Raw genomic sequence first — 24,115 nt, 5'->3', positions numbered from 1 at the left:
ATGAGGTCCATTGGAAGTCGGCTCTTGATTCTGGTGGGAAATGTGGACTTCCTTCCGAGAGAGTAGTGGATGGCGCCTGGAACATTTTCTAGGTTGTTATAGAACTTCTTAGTTTGTGAATGAATAAACTGTTTGATTGTGTCAATACCAGTTTCTCTGTGTAGTTGGCTTAAGTATGGATAGGAATGTCAAAATATGAATATAAAATAGTTAAAATTTGTTTTTGCGGAATTACTTCCACACCTCTCTGTATACGAGTATGCATGCTAATAAATACAAACAAGATAAGTTTGATAGATTTTTAAGGAACAATAATAGTAATTGAATAATTTCAAGGGTAGCTCAGTTGGTAGAGCACTGGTACATTCAACCAGAGGTTCCGGGATCGATATCCGGCCCCGGAACAATTTTTCCCTTGAAATTATTCAAATCTGCTTTACAGGGAGCTTTACCTGAAAGACTAGATTTGAATAATAATAATTGTTAGCGAGATTTCCTCTATAGAAAAAAGATAAAGCTAGAAGTCACATATACTTAAAACATCATTATCTCGCAGTGAGATGAATTCACTGATAACTATTTTTTATCCAGAAAGTTTCTTGCTGTATGGATAGATATTTCTGCTGGACTGCATCTTGATGCAGATGTATGGTACATAGTCTCATGAGACTGTAGTATTCTCTGACGAACAAAGTAGAAAACAAAGGAGGAGGGCAAATATAATAAACCCATAGGTTGCAGTGTGTTCAGGGATATATTGTGATTGAACTCGTAAGTTAAAAGAAAAATACATTAAATGCAAGGCAATCATGCATTTTGTTTTATGGTGTTTATTTTACCGTACATATCAGATCTTGTCAAATAAGTGAATACCTGAGTTATATTGCAGAGAGATGAAGGAGATGAACCTACGGCAGGCCAAGATCTCAGTGGAGACAATGAAGGAGGTAGCAAATGATAAGACACTCCGTAACAAGCAGGAGAAGGACCGACGACTCAAGGAGAAAAAGCAGAACAACACCAAGAAGTTCACCGACGAGCGCAAGTTTGCCATAAGGAAGAAGGAGAAGGAGATTGAGAAGCTCAAGGCCAAGCACGAAAAGGAGATGGAAACCCTCGTCAAGGACGTGCAGAACGTGAGTCATGTTTCATTGCCTAACAGTTCTTTTTACTGCATCGACCTGGATTTATAACTTTTGTTGGGGAAGCCTGTAGCCAAGGTTACCAGATGTCCTGGATTTTCCAGGATTATTCTAGAGTTTAATGGTGTGTCCTGTGTCCTGGATTGAGTTATATTTGTCCTGGAATGTAAAAAGAATTGGAAAAATGCAATTTTTTTGCTCATTCCCACAAAATTGTTTTTAAAATTTCTTATTCATTTTTTCAAGATCCTGTCCAACCTATGTTCAATGTCATCGTTATTGCCTCTTGGCATCTCCTGTTGGGCTCTATTGAAATAAAAATGATAGTATTGTAGTATATATTAGGTATTTTAACTTATCTTTATTCTTTACTCTTTTTGGAAGTTGTTTTATTATTGATATGGTTTAAACACTATTGTCGCGCATTTTTGCTATATAGATGAGGCTGTAATATGACGTTATTTTTCCAGGCTTTATCAATAATTCAAATGAAATTTCATAATCTAGCAAAAATGGGAATATAAGGGTACAGTACATCAGTTATTCATACATTTCAAAAAGGCGTATGACTCGGTTAAGAGAGAAGTTTTATACAATATTCTTATTGAATTTGGTATTCCCAAGAAACTAGTTCGATTAATTAAAATGTGTCTTAGTGAAACTTAGAGCAGAGTCCGTATAGGCCAGTTTCTATCTGATGCTTTTCCAATTCACTGCGGGCTGAAGCAGGGAGATGCACTGTCAACTTTACTTTTTAACTTCGCTCTAGAATATGCCATTAGGAAAGTTCAGGATAACAGAGAGGGTTTAGAGTTGAATGGGTTACATCAGCTTCTTGTCTATGCGGATGACGTGAATATGCTAGGAGAAAATCCACAAACGATTAGGGAAAACGCGGAAATTCTAGTTGAAGCAAGTAAAGCAATAGGGTTGGAAGTAAATCCCGAAAAGACTAAGTATATGATTATGTCTCGTGACCAGAATATTGTACGAAATGGAACTATAAAAATTGGAGATTTATCTTTCGAAGAGGTGGAAAAATTCAAATATCTTGGAGCAACAGTAACAAATATAAATGACACTCGGGAGGAAATTAAACGCAGAATAAATATGGGAAATGCCTGTTATTATTCGGTTGAGAAGCTTTTGTCATCTAGTCTGCTGTCAAAAAATCTGAAAGTTAGAATTTATAAAACAGTTATATTACCGGTTGTTCTGTATGGTTGTGAAACTTGGACACTCACTTTGAGAGAGGAACAGAGATTGAGGGTGTTTGAGAATAAGGTTCTTAGGAAAATATTTGGGGCTAAGAGGGATGAAGTTACAGGAGAATGGAGAAAGTTACACAATGCAGAGCTGCACGCATTGTATTCTTCACCTGACATAATTAGGAACATAAAATCCAGACGTTTGAGATGGGCAGGACATGTAGCACGTATGGGCGAATCGAGAAATGCATATAGAGTGTTAGTTGGGAGGCCGGAGGGAAAAAGACCTTTGGGGAGGCCGAGACGTAGGTGGGAAGATAATATTAAAATGGATTTGAGGGAGGTGGGATATGATGATAGAGACTGGATTAATCTTGCTCAGGATAGGGACCAATGGCGGGCTTATGTGAGGGCGGCAATGAACCTCCGGGTTCCTTAAAAGCCAGTAAGTAAGTAAGCAAAAATGTAACAAAAATAAAAGCTTAGGGCATATATAATTAGCTGAAATACATAAAATCAGTTTATTTCAAATTTAATTCATTAAAATATTTAGTGGCATTACTACTACAAAGATTTATTTAAAATCATCCGTCCTCAAGTGAGGTTGACCATTAGGATCCAGAATTAACAAACATAAAAGATAAAGAGAAATGAAACGAGTAAAATAATTATTCAATTTATACATTGAAGCAAAATTTTTTGTGTTAACATATAAATGATAGTGTAGAATTTGAAGAGAGGCCTTCAGAATTTCCATCACAATATTCTTAACCTTATAAAAGGGAATTTTAAAAGATTTAAGGATAGTACATGTATGTTGTATTATCATCTGTCCTGGATTTCTGATGAGAGAATCTGGCAACCCTGCCTGTAGCGCAGGCAACACAAGGGTTTTCTCTGAGTACTCAAGATCACCTGCGACATCACAACAACAATTCTCTATCACAATCATCATTATCGTTTATTCATTCATTCATTACGAATGTAATATAAACCCACTGCCTGAGATTCTGATCTTAATATGTATATTTTATATACCTACCTACATATTTTTTATTATTTATTTATGCTGACAGCTTAATATTCCAATCTGCATTCTACACCCTAGATATTTTCATATCAGTTTCCTCGGTGTTTATCTTTAAACAATATTATTCTGCAATTGATTTCCATTATTTCAGTCTACTGTCTATGCTTTTTCTTATTTTCTATGTTTTTTTCTTGAATATTCCCATATATCATCTGAATAAGTTTTTGTATTAGAGTTTTTAGAATAGTAAATTGAAGACCTATCTTTCCAAAGAGGGTAAGTGCCAGTTTTTCGAATTTTATATGGGCATATCATACTAAATGGGCTCTGTTATAGTGCAACTTTAAATGTCTCATTCGTGCTCAAAAAGATAGTGTCGGAGGTATCTCAACATGTATTTGGCAGTGCGTTTTTCATCAAGCCCCTTTGGAAAGATAGGTCTTCAATTGTATTTTTTTTAAACGGTTGAATAACATTATGCAATGATCACTAGGATGAATGGACATATTTTCAATACTAACACAATTCCTTCTTTGAATGCTAATAATTTAATACTTATAGGTTATTTATAGGAACATGTTATATGTAAATGAAAGAATAGAGACGGATCTATCCAAAATTATGTTTATTTTATTCCCTAAATAAAATTGTACATAGTTTAAACAATAAACCAAAAACATGCTATACTTTTTTTCATTTTACAAACATTTAATCACTTGCTAGGTTAAACTGTAAAGCATTGAATATTGCTCAGAACATATTGTGAGTGAAATGCATTAATAAATGCAACCTTTTCAAAAATGGAATCCGTTTTGATCTATCTCTTACGGTTTAGGAGTTAGGACCATTTTTGTTTGGCTTATGCATCTGCCATACTGAGAGCATGACTCATTAACCTTAATAACTGCAAGCATGTGACGTCACATACAGATAAACATGTCCATAGACATTTTGTAGTCATATAGACATGTCCATTATTATTATTATTATTATTATTATTATTATTATTATTATTATTATTATTATTATTATTATTATTTTATTTTATTTATTTATTTTTTTCATATTACTCCCCAAAGGTAGAGTACGCAGTGAGTTAACAATTTCAATGAAAAATTTAACCACAATATGCATACTACCGCAGATGGTTTTCGGTTTAACATATGCATATGATTATAATGATTGAACATTAAAATGAAAGCAGTTGACAGCACATTCCCTATGTTACCCGATCTGTTCACAACAATAGCTTGTGCTTTTATTACGTTCAAACATTACAGGATCGCCAATATCTAATCAGTGACTGGCTGAACAAAAGTGACTAATATTGCTCTTTGTATCTGACTGAAATTCTAAAATTGACTATACAAAAAAAAATGATTTTATAGTTTAATAATAACATGCAATGGAGGGGAAAAGGAATTGGCTATCCTACCCCATTATTTCCTGGCTTAATTGCCTTATAAGTGGAGTTGGTATCACTTGTGAGTTTCAGACCTGTCTTCGGGCTTAGATTTTTAAGTGTCTGCAGGGTAGCCGATTAGCTGCAATAAAGAATGTATGAAGCTTTATTATTATTTATCATCATTCAACATTGATCCTGGAACCAAAGTTCCCTAAACATTTTTTAGTGTGAGATTTTCATATTGGAGTGGTTAAATGGCAAGTTGTAGTCGATTTAAGTGAACACCATATTTTAACGTTTTGGTGGCTACTTCATTCACACACAACCCCCAGAATGTCTGGAGGACCACACCTGCTGTTGGTCGACGGGTCCATTGGACCTAGCTGGGAGATCTTGTTGATCACCAGCTTTCCCTCAAGCCACTGGAGGACGATTTTAGTGCCATAGCAGGTCAGCACTAGGAACAGAAAAGTAGAAAGAGGAGGAAGAAAAGGGAAATGAACCCCTAGGCCTCGAATGCTCTAATGCCGTTGGGGTCGAAGAAAGTAAGAGTTCAGTCAGAGGACTGGATAGGAAAGGGTAAAGAGGGAATTAGGTATTGAATAGAGGGAAATTATACCAAATTCAGTCATTAACTCATCAAGCTGACCAGTGCTAATTGATGAGTAGCCCCTCCCTTTAGTTCAGCTTGTAAAATTATGCTTACTAACAGCTGCACCACGGGAAGGTAGGGATGGGACGTTGGGTATTTGTCCAGGTTGGTTCCTTAAAGCCTTCAATGGGAAGGATTAATGGCTCTCCCCCCTGTATCTGACAGATACCCCTTTGCAGAAATACTAAAATCAGAAGTAAACACTGAAATACTAAAACAATTGTCTTTAGAGACAATTAATATTAGGTACCCTCCACAAAACTGGCTTCATTTATACACTGACGGATCCTTGATCTCCAGAGAACAAGGTGCCAGTGCAGGTGTTACGTGCTGTATCTTCTCACTTTATAGATCTCTTGGGTATGGAACAACAAGTTTTGATGGAGAAATCATTGCAATAAGTTAAAGTCTCAGGAATCTTCTATGCCACATCAATCAATTTAAAAATGCCCTTTTGCAGAAATACTAAAATCAGAAGTAAACACTGAAATACTAAAACAATTGTCTTTAGAGACAATTAATATTAGGTACCCTCCACAAAACTGGCTTCATTTATACACTGACGGATCCTTGATCTCCAGAGAACAAGGTGCCAGTGCAGGTGTTACGTGCTGTCTCTTCTCACTTTATAGATCTCTTGGGTATGGAACAACAAGTTTTGATGGAGAAATCATTGCAATAAGTTAAAGTCTCAGGAATCTTCTATGCCACATCAATCAATTTAAAAATGCAGTTATATTGTCAGACTCCAAAGCAGCTATTCTATCAATCGTCTCTAAACACACTTTCATGTCAAACAGCAGAAATAACTAAAATGCTTTCTCAATTAATATCACTCAATAAAAGAATTGTATTCCAATGGATACCATCCCATTGTGGAATCCTGGGAAACGAGAATGCGGATGCTTTAGCAAAGAAAGGCAGCACTGCTACTTACAGACCTGTTACTAAATCTACATATTACTCTGTGAAAAGATTTATTAAATCTACATACTTAGACATCCGGCCGGGTAGCTCAGTTGGTAGAGCAGCTGGCTACGGACTGGAAGGTCCGGGGTTCGATCCCAGGTGGTGACAGGATTTTTTCTCGTTGCCAAACTTTCAGAACGGCCCCGAGGTTCACTCAGCCTCCTATAAAATTGAGTACTGGGTCTTTCCCGGGGGTAAAAGGCGGTCAGAGCGTGGTGCCGACCACACCACCTCATTCTAGTGCCGAGGTCATGGAAAGCATGGGACTCTACCTCCATGCCCCCCAAGTGCCTTCATGGCATGTTACGGGGATACCTTTTTTACCTTTTTTTACTTAGACATCAACAAACAAAATTTGATAACACAATCTCAAGGGAAAAAATGCATCAAAATCCACAGTTAATTCCCGATTTACCACGAAAATCGTCTGTAGCTGCATTTAGATTGGCAACAGGCCATGATTGTTTGGCCAAACACCTGCATAGAATTGGAATATATCAGTCCCCTAACTGCCCATTGTGCAACTCAAACCAAGAAATGGATTCGGAACACCTCAAAATCTGTGTTTCAGTGGCTGGCCATGATAATATCTTTGAAAAATATTGGAGTGCAAGAGGTCAAATGACTTTATTGTCAAACGCCTGGCATTAGAAAACAACAACAACAACAACAGTGTGAGATTTTATAATGAGAAATATTTGTTTGTTTTCAGCAAATCGAGATGAACAACAACGAGGAGCTGGAGTATCAGCTGGCGCCCAAGATGGAGTTCTTCGCTTGAGCATGATCTGTACCACTGTGTAATCTAGTCATCAGCTCCCAGTAGTCCAGTATCGCTCGTTGTTGTGTTGTTACTTAGTGTGCACATGTGTCACGCATGTACAAGCAGCCGTCAACTCAGACTCATTGACTTCATGTTCGTCTTCCAGCAGGAACAGTCGAAAGGTGTGATTGCAGTGAGATACATCTTTTTGGAGGAAAAGGCTGTTGAGAGAGAGAGACGTTTCCTTTGGACTATTTCCTCGGTGGTTGAGTGGTTACCACGTCCGTCATTAGACCCAAGGTTCGCTGGTTCGAATCCAGCCAAGTGTTGGATTTTTAAAAGTTATAAAAATCCCTAGCTTGGCATCCTTTGGAGGGTGTTCTTTTTTATATATTTTTTGCATTTAAACATACTTTTTCCGCGAATGAGTGGACTTTGGTAGTATTTACCTACCAGAACTCACCAAAGTTTTCTTCTTCGATATTAGATGTGTCTGCATGCTTATAATGCCGTAGAAATCGATGAATAATTTGAGAAATATAAGTCTGATATTAGCAATAATACAGATGGAAGCCAAGCCATTGGCTGTTTGATTTGAAAGACAGTTCCTCATTGCATTTGTTGTTCAGTTTTGGAGAACGGATTTTTGTAATGGATCCAACACACAGCTTTTTCATTCATTGCCTTTCGTTATGATGAAGCTAACTGATATTCAGGTTTCAAATGTTGAATGTTTCTGCATAAATGACACAATACAAAAACCCAAAAGTCTCGCACTGTGTTGAACATCATGAAAATGTTTTAAATCATGCTTAGGATGTAATCTCTTCACTGAAACTATTACAATTGGCTATTTCAGAAGAATGTTCCAATTTGTAAGAGTTCTAAGAAATTAAGTTTCCTTCTTTTTATCTGAAGACTAAATTAGATCCACTCTTCAAAACGTTACGTGTTTTTTCTGTGCAGATATTTTTACAGCAACTGATATAGTCCAAAGGAACTTCCCAGTGATAAGCCAGCATTGTTTTCTATCTTTAAAACTATTTGTATGTTGATAGTTTAGATTGAAAATAGAATCAATCAAGTAACAATTTCCCACTAATGTAGACCTCTGAATTCTGTACCAATAGAATTCTTTTTCTTTCATAGTATAAGAAACTCCATCACGACTTCCTTTATTTGGAAGTTGTACTGTGATTACGGAAACACAAGACAGAGAATGTATGTGTTGGTTTGTTGGTCTCTAATGCCAGGCTTCTTTTTTGAATGGTTTACTGTAGCTCACATCAAATGAACGAGTTAGATTTTGTAGATGATAAATGAGCATGTGGGTATATGGAATTTAAGTTTATAATTGCTACAGTTAACATCTCAGTTGCCAGGTATTACTGGGTTATCCATAGGAATTTTTTTTTTTTTTAGTAAGTTATTTTACGATGCTTTTTCAACAGCTTAGGTTATTTAGCGTCTGAATGAGATGAAGGTGATAATGCCTGTGAAATGAGTCCGGGGTCCAACACTGAAAGTTACCCAGCATTTGCTCATATTGGGTTGAGGGAAAACCCCGGAAAATACCTCAACCAGGTAACTTGCCCCGACCGGTAATCGAACCCGGGCCACCTGGTTTCGCGGCTAGACATGCTAACCAGTACTCCATAGGCGTGGACTCCATAGGAAAGTGGAGAAAGTCCAAGTTCCTGGCATTAGCAAACAACAACATTTCTCCTGGTGAAACATAATGGAATATTATGAGCTTATATAGAAATTTGCCGTGAAAACTGAATTCAGCTGTCCTTTACTCAGATTGATTCTGTTTCGTTGCCCAATTAATGCTGAGATGTATAAGAGTGTGACAAGAGCGATTGTGTAATTTGATTCAAGCCAATAACCAGTGTTTCTGGGTTATATTGAGGTTGGTCTCTAGAAGACGACTGTGTTCAGTATTAGTAGTTGATTTCATGAAGATTACCTGCATTATTAAATACAACAGACTAGGATATACAGAGCTGCTGAAAGTTGCAGCTGAATTGATAAATATTCTCTTAGTCCCAGGGTCTTTGTACGCATGTTTGGTCATGGTACCATGATTCTTAGTGATGGCAGCCATTTCAATTTGTCTAATTTTTAATAGTATTTATATAAAAAGGATGCTTAAAAAAGTAAGGAAAAACTTTCTCTGTTTTCAAGGTGGATGAATGCAATCTGGCGAAACAAATGTGGTATAGAGATACCTGCATGGAAATTACTGACATTGTACAATAGATAGTAGCATTAATGAGCTTTGCAAAATGGTGTAATCATCATGATTGTCCATTAGGATATTGTAACAGAAACAGAACATTTAACTAAAAGGGTTAAAGCGAATGAATATTCAAAAGAAGTAATACCAGATGATGAACTGTGTTAGTCATGTCATTAATTTAGGTAATTCAATATTCTGTTATGTTCTGATGAACAGCTCCTCCATTGGACATGTTTGAATAGGAGAACGTGATTTTTGGTTACAAGAAATTATAATCTGCAGAAAAATGTTTAATACTCATTTCCTGTAAATTACACCTTCAAGAACCATTTCCCTGATAACTCAAAAACTATCCATTATTCTGTGATGAATTTTTTTATGTGTATTTATGCATGTTATATCTATTAAATGATGCAAAATCACTTCTTTATCTTGAATAGATTTTCTGATGAAAAATGAAATTATTTAAAAAAAATGGTAAAATATCAGTAGTATATTGCTTTAACACAAAATAAAAAAATATTATTTATAAAGAAAGAGTTGAAAGAGCATGATATGAGTTTCAGCAATAAAATAAAAGAGAGAGAATATGAAGAAGTTGAAAAGTCTCTTGAGTTGTGAGGGAAACGCTTCATCACTCCACAGTGAACTGCCACCATTTTGGATTTTGAAAAAATATATAACTACATTTTTTATATTGTAAATTTTTTTTTTTTTTTTCATATAGTAGGAGGACAGTGTTTTACACCTACTAATTTTCATCATTGTACAAGTTACAGTAATGAAGGAAAAAGATGTTTAATATTTCCCAAATTGTACTGCTGTAAGCTGTACTAACTTCTTAACTTTTCTGTTTTTTTTTTTTATTATCCAATTTAATAAACCCTATTTCACCCTGAGGTATATTAGGGTTATAGTTGGCATCAAAATACATATTTTATAACCAAAAAAAACTATAGTAAAATTATAATATAAAATTGTGGTCACAGTTACAATTCACATGAATTATGTAAAAGAATGCACCTTAATGAAAGAATGGATCCTGTTAAAGATTAATGAGATGTTTGAGGAATAATCAATGCAAAAGATATATAAGAATGTCTAACCGTTTCAGAGTAAATATGCGACCTTAAAAATATAATCAATAATACATTAATATAACAAAGTTTGACTTCCACTTTCAAATTAATACTTAATTCATGAACAATGGAACAGTTAAGAGTAATAAAAGGATATTACAAGCAATGATTTACGGTTACAAGTTAAATACGTGATTAGGAACAAGTACAATGATTAAAATAATAACACAAGTAATGACTTATAACTAACGAATAACGAAATTCTTGAAGGGCAATATATAATAGTAAGGGCAATACAAAAGATTTAAAAACAAGTGTAAACAGTAAAAGAATAGTAGAAAAATTGGCTTAAAATTACAAGTTAAACACATTCTTTTTAAAGCAATAGGTAACAACAAAGAGATATAATATCAATACACTGACTATAGTTACAGATTAAACACATTATTTTAAAAACAAACACGCAAAGGATCAATAGCTATTTTCAGGCATTATATACATAGACCATGTCTTTAATTCACATCTTCTTCACATCTTCTAACTTTTCTGTTTTAAATATCTCAAACATTAAACCTTTGAAATTAATGACATGACTTATGGTTCACCCTGTGTAGTAGAATGACGAGAACTGTATGACTAGAAGGAATGTAGATAGAAAGTGTAAATAACTATGAACATCTAAAGAGAAGGCGCTTTGATGTAGTAAAACCTAGAGTCTGTCCATCACAAGTATTGTTCCAGTCTGTATCCCAAGTTCGTGGAGTGATGAGCCTGTGGTTTGATGGTGAGATACTGAAGGGGCCAGTCATGATGTTAATGCTGTTTTTATAAATACGTTTATGCTACTATATATATCAAAATGTAAATAACTTCTCGGCAGATGCCATTAGTTTCACCAAGCTGCATTTGTCTGTTTTTAAAATACTTTTCAAATCGCCCTCACAGCAACTTCATAAAATAGCAGCTGTAATATGAATGTAACGTAAGAAATTAAAAATTTAGTCATGTAATTTGTTGAAATAAGTGCTGTGTGAACAGATTCTGTGTGTATAGATAGGTGCAGTCATTTGAACTGACATGCAGACATTTAAGATTCTGTGATGCTGTGGTGTTTAATCCCGAAAAGATACAGTAGAACCTCATTTATCCGGTTCAAATGAAGCTAGACGTGATCCAGATGACCGAAAATCCGGGTAATCCAGAAAACTCATTAAAGACGTAAATACGACAGTTTACATGTTATTGCACTTCACAATGTAACACTATTTTTAGCAACATACAATACAAAACAGATTATCTGTATCTGTGTACATCCAATTCTCCTGTGTCTGATGTGGCCACATGACATATTTACCTGCAAACGTGCTCATCTGCAATGGGGAGGGAATGCTCTTGCCTACTACAAACATTTGCCGACTAAATTGCCTGTTGTTTGCCCACAAGTATTGACAATTGCATACTTGTGCTACAGCAAACACGTGAGTGCATAATGTTATGAAACATACTATTTGCGTGCTGGACGTGTCTATTTTTATAGACAGGAGTGATAAATATTTAATAAATTTTACAGAATCGGTCCAGATAAACTGGAAATCTGGATTAACGGAATTCAGATAAAAGGGGTTCCACTTAGAGGTGGGGTGTGATCAGGGGTGGCTTTTGGGGTAGTGCCAGTGTGCCATGGCACCACTAATGAAGGAAACAAAAAATCATATCCTAGAAAGCAGTTGTAATAGTTTATTTCTACACATTTTATTTGTATTTCATTTGAACGAGCGCGCGCAAAGATCCGGACGCAGTCTTGCAGCGTTTTTCCGAACGTTGGAGCCACTTCAGTGTGGCACTGCCTCCCTCCATATAACACTGTACAAAAGGCTACTGATTCTAGTTTATATGCGTTTCTTATGGCAGACTTTGAGCTGAATTTAATTTGACTCAGTAGTTAATATTCCGCCCGCTAGAGCACAGTAATGCAAAAATTTCGCTAGATGGCAGGGTTGTTGGAGATGTTAGGAAGGGAACCATCTACCGCAGACTTGCACGAAACATAAGTTAAAGTTCCGCGCCAAATGTTAATGTAATGTTGCCAATTCATAACTAATGCACATAACTTGGATTTGAATGTGTAAATTATTATCCATTTAACTATATTGAATGCAGAGATAGTCATGGTTCTTTTTAGAAAGATAATTTTTTTTTCATATTATGTAAAACTGTTTGTTAATGTTGTGTAATATTTGTTTTATTTTGTGGCAACTAAATATCGCTACACTGTTGCTATAGTATTGATGCTTCTGTTAACGATACATGAGATCTGTGCAGGACATGAACATGTGTTATTCAGGCCGCTGCCTTGGATTTATCGGCCTGTTAAATAAAGTGCAAACGTGTTTGTTTATTATCTATATCACTGTTTATCTCGTGTGTTTTTTGCCAGTAATTTTACTAGTTATAAAAGTTATTTGTATTTGACTAACAATGCTATGAAAATTTTGATTATCTGTATCTGTAAATTTCGTTATTAGTTTCGGAAATGTTATTGTAACTGTTACTAGATGCATTATTAACTGTACACCTGGTAAAATAGCTGGTTTAATTAATGTGTTTTATTTAAGATAATGCGAATGTGAACTGCGAAATTATCAATTTCACTAGGGTAATTTGCGTACAACCTTTTTTCGTTTTTGGCACCATCACCAGAATGCCTCACCGGCCGCCACTGGGTGTGATAGTGTTTTGCCATCACAGCTCTGGAAAAATCACCGTGACAAATAATAGCGATTTTGTCACAGTGTGATTTTTGTGTTCAGATGATTCTTGGCGATACCAACTGTTTCCCATCATGAGCTGACATGTTTATTGCTCTTCTGCGAATTGATATAACTGTGCCATAAGTATTATATCAACAGTGCTGATTAGTGTGGCGAGTATAACAATTGCACACTGAGCAGTGTTATTGCGATGTATTGGCGTGTATATTCACCCAAGAATGTTTATGAATAGGGTTTGCCAACCCTCCCATATGTCCCGGGATCTCTCGTATTTAGCCCTAATTTTTAACAGCCTCCTGACTCCCGTATTTTTCTTCTTCTCTAGCATTTTTCTCCTGTATTTTTACATAATGTAAAAATCTATTTGAAACATTTAATTTTTCCGTGATTGAAGGTGACTTATATGATGGATTCTGTTGCTACAGACATGCACTGAAATGTGCATCTTCAGTGCATCTCTATAGAAGGTAATACTTGCCAGAAATAATTTTAGGGCTCAGTAGTTCAAAATCAAACAATATTAGAGTTACAGATTAAAAAAAAAAAAAACTAATGAGTTGTGCTGTAAGCATACCAGGTGGCAAAACTCAAGTGAACCAATGTCGAAACAGGAGCACAATACATCTAATCAAATCAGAACTGCGAATCACAGTTAACTTCAACTACTCATGTAGGGAATTTTTACAATTTGTTTGAAACTATTAAGTGAGGCAAAATGTCTCAAAATATTCTTAAATTAAGCCTACTGCCTAAGAGTAAAATATAATAAAGCCGTATTTTAGTACCTCTAACTGAATTGAATAATGTGTCAGTTTTGTACGTGAAATGTTGTAGATTACTTAGCCTCCCGTATTTTCTTCAAAAACAGTTGGCAACCCTATTTACGAATGGTTTGGTGAATCATTCATGGAAGAATATAGCAGTGCGTTCAGCGTTGTGTGGACATAGCTTGAGTATCAAAGACTTGCTGACGTTAATCTTTTGATTAAGATATAATTAATTAGATCCTACTTATCTTGTCCTTCAAGTTAGCATGAATCTTCTGACTGGAGCTGTCACATATACATACATCAGTCGCCATCACTATGAGTCACATTTTGGTCGGAGATAGCAATTTCTCAGAGCTGTGATTTTCGAAATATAGTCAGAACCAGTGACAAACCTATTCATCATCATCATCATTGGTGCTACAGCCCTTGGTGGGCCTGGGCCTCCCTTAGTAATTGTCGCCATCCGTCTCTATCTTGTGTAGCAGCCTTCCAATTCTTGCACACCAACTTTCTGGCATCCTCTTCCACTCCATCAATCCACCACAAGTGCGGTCGATCTCGTCTTCTCTGACCTCCCGGATTTGCTATTACAATTTTTTTGCAAGGTTCACTTGGGTCCATGCGTATTACACGTCCTGCCCACCTCAATCTGCTAGTTTTAACCGTATTGATTATATTTGGCTCTCCTAGAAGTCTATATAATTCATAGTTGCATCTCCTCCTCCAGAGACCTTCCTCAAATGTTGGGCCATAGATCCTTCGCAGAATCTTTCTTTCGAAAATCTCCAATCTTTTTTCATCATTTTTGGAGATTGACCACGTTTCTGCCGCATATGTCAAAACTGGTCTCACTAATGTTTTGTAAAGAATAACTTTTACTTTCCTGGATAGAGCATGGGAACTAAAGTGATATTTCAAGCCGAAATATGCTCTGTTTGCTTTCATTAATCGATTAGAGATTTCATTGGACATGTTATTATTGCTAGTGACCACTGATCCTAAATATGTAAAGTTGTCAACTTTCTCAAAATTATAGTCTGATATCTGCAGGCAGTCTATTTTGTCACCTATCTTTCCATTATCTGCCAACATATATTTTGTTTTCCTCTCATTGATGATGAGGCGTATTTCTTTTCCAGCCTGTTCCAAGGAAAGGAACACTTCCTTTACATATTTCATGAATCTGCCAATAATGACAATGTCATCTGCAAAAGCCAATATTTGTGTGGATTTATAAAAAATGTTGCTCCGTGTTTGCACTTCAGACTTCCTGACGACACTTACCAATGCAATATTGAATAGGAGGCATGCTAATGCATCTCCTTGACGAACTCCATTGTGTATTTTTTAATCCAATGCCACCAGGTTGTCTTTCGACATTTCTGGTCTTCTCTCCTGGCCGTGGCTTAGTTGTAACCCACTTCTGAGGTTGGGGCGCCTGGAAGGCGGAGTTACATTACCCCGATGATGTGTTAGAATGATTATGATAATGTAGTGCCAGGAGAGGTCTTAAATCTAAACTTAACCTAAATTCCAGACCATGGACGAACACAGGAATACTCCCCTTTAAGGAAAAATTCCTGTGCTCTCACCGGGAATCGAACCCAGGACCTCATGAACTATAGCCAGAAGCTCTGACCACTAGACCATGAGGCTGGTCTCTCCATTGTGTATTTGGAATGGTTTCGATGTTAGGTTCTGTATTTTAACTTGGTTGTATGTGTTACTCATTAGCAATTTAACCATTCTAATTAATTAGTTGGGATATTCAATTCTTCCATTGCCACATAGAGCCTTTCCCTATTAATACTATCTTAGGCACACTTAAAATCGATAAAAAGCAGATGAATTGGGATACAAAATTCCTTCATTTTTTCTAAAAGACAAACCTATTACAGCGACAAAATCACAGGTCTTCAGATCACACCCCACCACAAGTTCTACTGTATTGCTATGTACAGAAGGTATAACATTCCTACAACTAATAATGTGTAAAATTGAAAGTGTATCTAGGTTTATTTTGTGTATATGCCCAAAAAACTCATGTCAATTTGTAAAAGTTGTGACTGCTCTGTTCTATGTACGTGGACTGTACAATACTTATCTAAACTTATATCCGTTTATGTTGTATTGAACTACAGCTGTGGACTTTTGTAATAATATGGGTAATGTTTGCTTTCAGTTTTTTAAAAGGATGAAATGCTGCTTACAGTATTTGTTTGTAAGTCTCGTACATGCCTGATGCATGAAGGTGCACATAGGATACCTTCAAGTGTACAAAAGATAATTAAGCCAAATATTGTTGTTATAGAATTTCTAACTTAACTGTTAAAGTATACACATATAAATATATTATATATCTATACATATATATTGAAATTGTAAAGAGTTGAAAAGACACACCCATGCACACATGCCCGCCCGCATCTCAGGAGGCTGTGGACACTTCCAGCCAGTTCAGTACAAGTGCCAAACATTTTTATAGTGACCTTTCCAGAGACGATGTGTGACAAGATGTCAGCGGAAAGCTGCAGTGTCTTTGTAATTTGTACAGTCATACCTTGCTTTAAAATGTCATGATGCAGTGTATTTGTCAAAAAATTGTTTAAATTGTTTAACTGTTTTGAGATACTACTGGGTGTTCAGTTCAAAGTGTGTCATGGTTCGCTGTATGCCATCATGTGGCTAGTCGATGAGCCTAGAGAATTCAGTCTTCCTACACTTCCGCAGAGGTGTATTACCTATATGCCAGAGAAGTTGCCTAGAAAGTACGGCATTCATTCTGAAGAGTACTTACCGATACATACGGTAACGCCGGTAGTGGCAGGAATGTGAACTGTTTCGAAACATGTACTGAGGTAAGTTTTTTCTTACTGTCGAGGTATGGGGAGAGGGTTAAGACGATTACTTACATATTTGTTGACATTAATTTCGATGATCAGCATGGACACGGAGCATTTGATTTGTGTTGTGAAATGTTGTGGCAACCGATGATAACAAATACCCTGCGTACAACTTGGCCAAGCAAAACACATTTCGAAAGAGGTTATGGTAGCACACAGACCGCCATCTGTTGCTACGACGTTCAAGTTATACTGTACACGTTCTCAAGTTCAGATTGAACGCCTTGATTAATAGGCAACTTCTCTGACATAAAAGCTGAAACTCGCTTCAAATCGCTGACTCATCAACAGTGACGTCATGACACACTTTGAAATGAACACCCAGTATAATGATACAGTGAAGCTTTTTTTTATACAGTTTTATGAGAGTCTGAAGGAAAAAACGTATAGCTGAAATGATATTTAATAACATCTGCAATAGCATTTATTTTAATATCATGTGATTATTTTACAAAGAAGTCGGTTATTTTGGACTGCTTGCTCCTGAGGAATGAACCATGCACTCAAATTGTGATAACTGTTCCAGATTTGTTCATTTACATCAGATTTGTTACAAAATGGTTCACTGTTTATAAAGCAGTAACAGTGTCATTAAAGGACACGAGATTGTTGGAGACAAGCATGAGCAGCTTCGATTTCCACGAATTACAGCGTGGGGTGCATCATAACAATAAACACGTGCTGTATTTTTGCACCCTTACGCTTTCACGGCAAACCTAGTTTCGAGCATAATTGATTTAGAACATAGAAATGAGTTTCCTGTCTCCCAGTGTTTAAAATACGATCGCCATCTTCATCATCATGAACCAAATTACCGCTATTATAACTTTGTCCTGTTTCTTATAATTCACAAATATGACCCTAATCTTGCCACTGTCTTCTTAATCTTCCCAAATCTTTCTTTCCCTTGAGTTAGGTTGCTATAGAAAAGCCAAGATGGGGAAACGATCTGGATCCATTCAGTTTGTGCTCTCTCCAATGTAACTGATAATTACAAATATTATCAACAATATTCCTAACAGTTTGTCCCTTTCTTCTTTATTGCAATTTACTTGACATATACAGGGTGATTGAAAAAATATTAACTCTTATACGGGTGAATATATTATGATTCAAACAAACATTTATTACACAACTGACTTTAGTTGGTCTCCACGTGTTCTCCATCATAGTCAACTGATTGGAGACTGAAACACCCCCATCCTTGCTCCAAGATCAATATTGTAGCCATTTCTACAAAAAAAAATCAAATAGATTCATTGGCATCCTTGAAATATCATGACCTACTACTGTCCACATTTCACCAGATGATCTGAGCAAGGAATGCAAGGTTTCCCCCCACTCTCACAAGCAAACATCGAGACAGAACCGGGTTTGTGTGCTCTAAACTTTCGCTATCAACTACAGTGAAAACATTGTCCCTCAGTAAAACATTAACTTTATATCCAGATTATTAATTCATACAGGCTACTTATTATACATTTAATATCTATAATTAAGTTAATTACGGAAAGCAATTATTCAATGACAGTGTTATACTACACCAGTCAAAGTAAATATTATATGTTTGGTTTACAATATAGTAATTAATAATAATAATAATAATAATAATAGTAATAATAATAATCTAATTTATTAATTTAATTATTTAATGTATTAAGATTTTTTTTAATATATACAAATTAAAATTTTTACGAGTATAATGCTGCATGTTATTTAAATGAAATATTAAAGCTTCATATATACTTTTGAGCTAACTAAAGTTTTAATTTGTTCCCCTCTCGAAGTCATGCCCGTAGTTAACTGAAGTTATTGTAAGTTTCAATAATTTAATGTTGACATTATGAGAATATTATTAAGTCAGTCAGTGTAAATGAAATTAGTATTAGTATTAAATTACAAAAAATTCATAAATACTGCGTATTTAGCAGCCCATTCTGTAGCATTCATCAAAGGACACAATAACCTCTTCTGCCTTGCTTCTTCATCACACATCTTTATTACATTCGCTATACTTTGTCGTGCTTCACTATGTATACTGTAGTTTTTCCATTTTTACACTTTGTAAACATTATGGTAACTGATATGTGATACTATTGAAATCAAACAACTCTACTTCGCTTTAAAACTACTTAACTAAATATTTCACTGACTAAACAAATTCGTAAGTCATTGTCTAACTAAATTACTAATTTAAGATAATTGCCTAATTAAAGCGTAATGCAGCCAATCTGACACAATATTTAAGTTAACTTAAGAAATTAAAATCTGACTTAAGAATGTTTTAATGTAAACTACACCTGTTATCCACAGTATTCACAACACCAACATCTTACAATAAAATCTCAACAGTAACTAAAATGCTTGCATAGTTTGCAAAACCAACGTTTTCAGGTCGAGTGTCACTGAACTTTGTCCCAGCCAGTCAATGGCACCACCCTCATCTACCTGCTCTTTCAGACGCCCTGAGTTATTGTACATTTCCTTACCCTCGTCTTTTACCCCGCAAGGACCATTCCCCCTCGCAGAGATAATCTCGTGAAGTGTGGACAGTATGTGTATTTTAAAGAAATTAATACAGAAATGGGCTCAGTACAGTCATATAATTATCAACTGAATGACCCATATAAGTGTTATCATTTTTTTAAATCACCCTGTATTTCTCTTCAGACTTCATTATTTTTTATAACATTTTATTCTTTTAATATATATAAAATAAGGATACTTCGCAAAATTCGATAAACACCGCTCTCTAGCTCTGTGATGACAGCTGTGTAGGGGTGTTTATCAGGCAGGTAAGATAATACACAAACTATTGCAAGAACTCACGAAACAATATTTGATGTAGAATTAAGAATTTAATGAAAAAGATTTTATTCCACGAGAAATTTGATCACTAAATGAATCAAAATTTTAGCAAAGCTTCTCAGTAAAAGGAACTTTCATTATTTCAGTGAGATGATTGTGAAGTGAAGCAATCCGTATGATTGGTGTGTGGATAAGCTTCAGGGCTTCTATCGCATTGTCTTGGTGTTATTGGCTTATGTTTCGACCGCTGTGTTGTGGCCATCTTCAGAGCAGTTGTTGGATAAGGAAATAGTCTTATAGCTCTTATATATATAGTAGTCTCGATGGGGGGGAGTACTTGCTGTGATAGGTCGTAGGTTCCCCTTCTGGCATCTGATTGGTCCTAAGTTGTCCAATCCGGTTGAGGTCTGTATGAAGGGGAGTATTCATATTAAATACTGGCCCTCATAACGTCCCTTCATACTCCCCTTCATACAAACCTCAACCGGATTGGACAACGTAGGACCAATCAGATCCAGAAGGAGAACCTACGACCTATCACAGCAAGTACTCCCCCCCATCGAGACTACTATATATATAAGAGCTGGCAGACTATTTCCTTATCCAACAACTGCTCTGAAGATGGTCACAACACTGCGGTCGAAACGTCAGCCAATAACACCAAGACAACGCGGTAGAAGCCCTGAAGCTTATCCACACACCATGTACACCAGCCGCGGAAGCCTACGCAAACACTTAATCCGTATTATTATTTATTTTCAATTAAAGTTTTGCCTTTTACTTTCATGATAATGCATGAGCTTTCCATGTGCCCATTCAAATCTTTGAAAGTTAAATTTGCGGTGAATAAAATAGTATTTTCCACGAGGAAGTGTCTGATCTTGCCATATCTTCCATCACTTGTCTGGTATATGATATCTGACCATTTACGTGAAATGAATAGAGAATTAAATCTTTATTGGTGTGTGAAAAATGTGCACTTTTTGTATGTTGGATCCATCATTATATTTTGCATATTACTTTTCCCTCAGCAAAATTGTAGTTCTATTAACAAAGCATTTTTAAAGAACACATTCCTATCATTAAGCAAGGTATGACTGTAGTAATACTGCACTGTCTCGTTTAAGTTAAACCATTTGACTGGAAGATTTGAGTGCAAATTGTAGTCCTCAGGATACAGCACTGCTTCTTTAATACTAATTTTCAGCTTTATTCCTCTATAAATAATTTTTTGTCGAATGAAGTAGGACCACATTATGTTCTGTTACAATATGTAAGATAATTTATCTTTGATTTGAGTTGTTTCGCACCTTAGCTTTAAGAGGAACGCCCTGTTCTCAGGGCCCATTCCATGTTTCATCACGAGCTTTTGTTTCTTATACAGGGGTTTTCAAAAGTAACGCATAATTGCAATTAAAATGGAATGATTGGATTTTGAACAAAAAGCTCAGATATCAAACCTTATATTTTAGAAAGGAATACTTTTATCGAAACAAACATTTTTGCAGTATTGTTGTGTGAGTTAATGACGTAATCGAGAACATTTTTAAATGACACGCTATGGTTTTTTTTAATAACATCTGAAAAAGCATATTTTGTTACGTCATATTTCATTTGTTTTATACAGAAGCACTATGGTTATGGTTACTATGGTAACAGTTTAGTTGTTTGTTAGTCCTTGTGTTATGAAAACAGTTTTATTGGATGAAATCAACGTAAAACGAGATGTTCTTAACAGAAAAGAAGAGACTCGAAATTCTGATGATGATGACGATGACGACAACGACGACGACAATGACGATGTCGATGACGATGATGATAGAGTTTGGTAACAGAAGACATACACGACAAAAAGTATACACATCTTTTAACAAAACTCATCCGAATCGGCCACCTACTTCTCAGTAGAATGAGTAGAATAGAAGAGAAATTCAGAGAACGTGAAAATGCCAGAGACATGAAAAGATCATTTTCTGTTACGAACATCTTGCTTTATTTTGATTTCGTCAGTAAAACTGCTTTCATAACTAACAAAAATGCATCAACAATTAAACTGTTACCATAGTAACCATGCTTCTGTATAAAACAATTAATATTGCAAAGTGATAGAATGGTATCTTATGAAACAAATTCATAATGTTATACATTATGGCACGAGTCAATTTTTAGAGAACAAGTGAAGCGAATTTTCTAATTCTGACGAGTGCAATAACTGTATAACACTATAAATATGTTCCATACATTACTTTTTGTATGACAGCATTATAAAACAATTAATAAAGAAATAACATGAGATTTGTAATGATGGGTAGTTTGATATCATTGTCTATGAAGAAAGAGGTTGCTATGACAGCAATAATGTATTAAATATTATAATGTGGCATATCGTTTCATAATGATAACTTTATGGCACAAGTTATACCCTCCTAATAGAAGTCATGACGTTTTAGTTGGCATGGTAATAATGTACAATAATGTGTCATATATGCACGATTTTCATTAACGGTAAAGACTGTTAATAATTCTGGAGTACAAAAAGAATAATTGTGCTCTTTCAGATGATATTAAAAACAACTATAGGGTGTCATTTAAAAACGTTCTCGATGACGTCGTAACTTGCACAATAATAGTTGCAAAAATATTTTGTTTCCATAAAAATATTTCTTTCTAAACAGAAGGTTTGACATGTTTGAGCTTTTTTCCCCAATTTCTTAACTAAATTTTAATTGCAATTATGCGTTACTTTTGAAACATCTTGTGTAATTGAACCAAACTTTCTGTATTTTTTTAAGTATTTTTTGTAGTAGCACTTTACATTTACAGGGTGTATATAATTTCTGTTCTCTTCATGTATCATTCAAAATATTCATTATTACATAATTAGTAGAATGGTTGGATAATGTAAATGATGTACTTTACACTGACTCACGAAATTTGGCCTACATGCTTCTGGGATCTGTTTTGCAGAAAAACTGTTGAAAATGTTAATTAAAAAAAAGTATTCCACGTCTCATCATTTTCGAGATATCAAAAAACAAAACATTGTTATTGTCATTTCTTGTCATTATGCGCGTAACTTGAAATTCACAATACCTTCTGTTGTCTGTATCAGTTGCTGTTTTGTCACTCTTCAGGCTGAAAATGGCGTTATAATTTGACTTATTCTTTGAGCTTATTTCTCGGAAATGATGAGACCTGGAAGACTACTTCTTTTGACATTTTCGGTCTGGTTTTATCATTGAGGTACGTCCTCAGAGTTTGTAAGTAGAATTTTGTGACTGAACCGTGTCACTGTACTGATTCATGAGTGCTAGTATTTGGTGTATACATCCTGTATTTGATGCCAGATTTTATGACTTGATTAAGCAGCTTTTGTGCAGCATGCTCGCATCTGTCAGTCTTTCTTTCTTCTCACCCGCAGATCTGAGCCTTCGTCATTGTCTCTTGGGCTGTCAGTACCTGAGGGAACTTCTAGTCAGAAAATGAGAAGGCACACTTGTTTCATCAGACATCTTTGCATAGTTTTATTTTGTCCAGGGAGTGCAATGTGTTGTGTGTGCATGTGCACATGTGTGTGTGCTTGCCCACAGGTTACAGGGTTCCACTGTATCAGCATTTGTTCCCATATCTCTGTATGGACAGTGAATAAATTCCTGAAACATTTCTGCCTCAGCTGTGACTTGTTTTCATTTCAGCAAACAATATGAAGAAATGATCTACAAAAACTCTTGTACAGTATAAAATTCTTTCAAAATTATTTAATTCGAAGTACCATGCATAGTGCATCAAACAGTGGGACTGAATTGTTTTCTGTTTAATTCGAAGTAACATGCATAGTGCATCAAACAGTGGGACTGAATTGTTTTCTGTTTAATTCGAAGTAACCTGCATAGTGCATCAAACAATGGGACTGAATTATGTTTTGTTTAATTTGAAGTAACATGCATACTCCATCAAACAATGACTGAATTGTTTTTTTTTTTTTGTTTAATTCGAAGTGCATCAAACAATGGGACTGAATTTTTTAATTTTTGTTTAATTCGAAGTATCATGCATAGTGAATCAAACAATGGGACTGAATTGTTTTCTGTTTAATTCGAAGTAACATGCATTGTGCCTCAAACAATGGGACTGAATTATTTTAAGGATACACTAAGGTGAAATTTTGCCAATTTTGTTGAACAATTTTTATTAACATTAAGAAATTACATGGTTCACAAATTTTCAAGCAGATAGGTCCCTTCAATCAGCTGTTTCAGCCGCCATTTTCAAAAGAAAGGTTGCATGCTCTGGTTGGCCATTTAAACTTTAAACTCGATTTTCTCTATTTGAATTTTTCTCACATATTTCTGTACTAAAAATGCTACTCCTAC

At 35.4% G+C, this 24,115-nt stretch overlaps 1 protein-coding gene across 2 annotated transcripts in view; it reads left to right on the top strand.

Moving 5' to 3' along the window:
* Window positions 1-23,414, top strand: part of LOC138710977 (1-phosphatidylinositol 4,5-bisphosphate phosphodiesterase-like) — an 85,057-nt gene extending 61,643 nt beyond the window's left edge. For both annotated transcript variants that reach the window (XM_069842214.1, XM_069842215.1), the window contains exons 21-22: window positions 890-1,136; window positions 7,119-23,414. In XM_069842214.1, coding sequence (XP_069698315.1) covers window positions 890-1,136; window positions 7,119-7,187 — 316 coding nt within the window. In that variant the 3' untranslated portion in view covers window positions 7,188-23,414. The remainder of the gene's footprint in view (window positions 1-889; window positions 1,137-7,118) is intronic.
* The last annotated feature ends 701 nt before the right edge of the window (window positions 23,415-24,115 follow it).

This window comes from Periplaneta americana, chromosome 12 (genome assembly GCF_040183065.1).
Source record: "Periplaneta americana isolate PAMFEO1 chromosome 12, P.americana_PAMFEO1_priV1, whole genome shotgun sequence".
Classification (NCBI taxonomy): Eukaryota; Metazoa; Arthropoda; class Insecta; order Blattodea; family Blattidae; genus Periplaneta; species Periplaneta americana.
The sequence above is the reverse complement of the archived record's forward strand: the minus strand, read 5'-3'. Positions and strand labels throughout refer to the sequence as shown.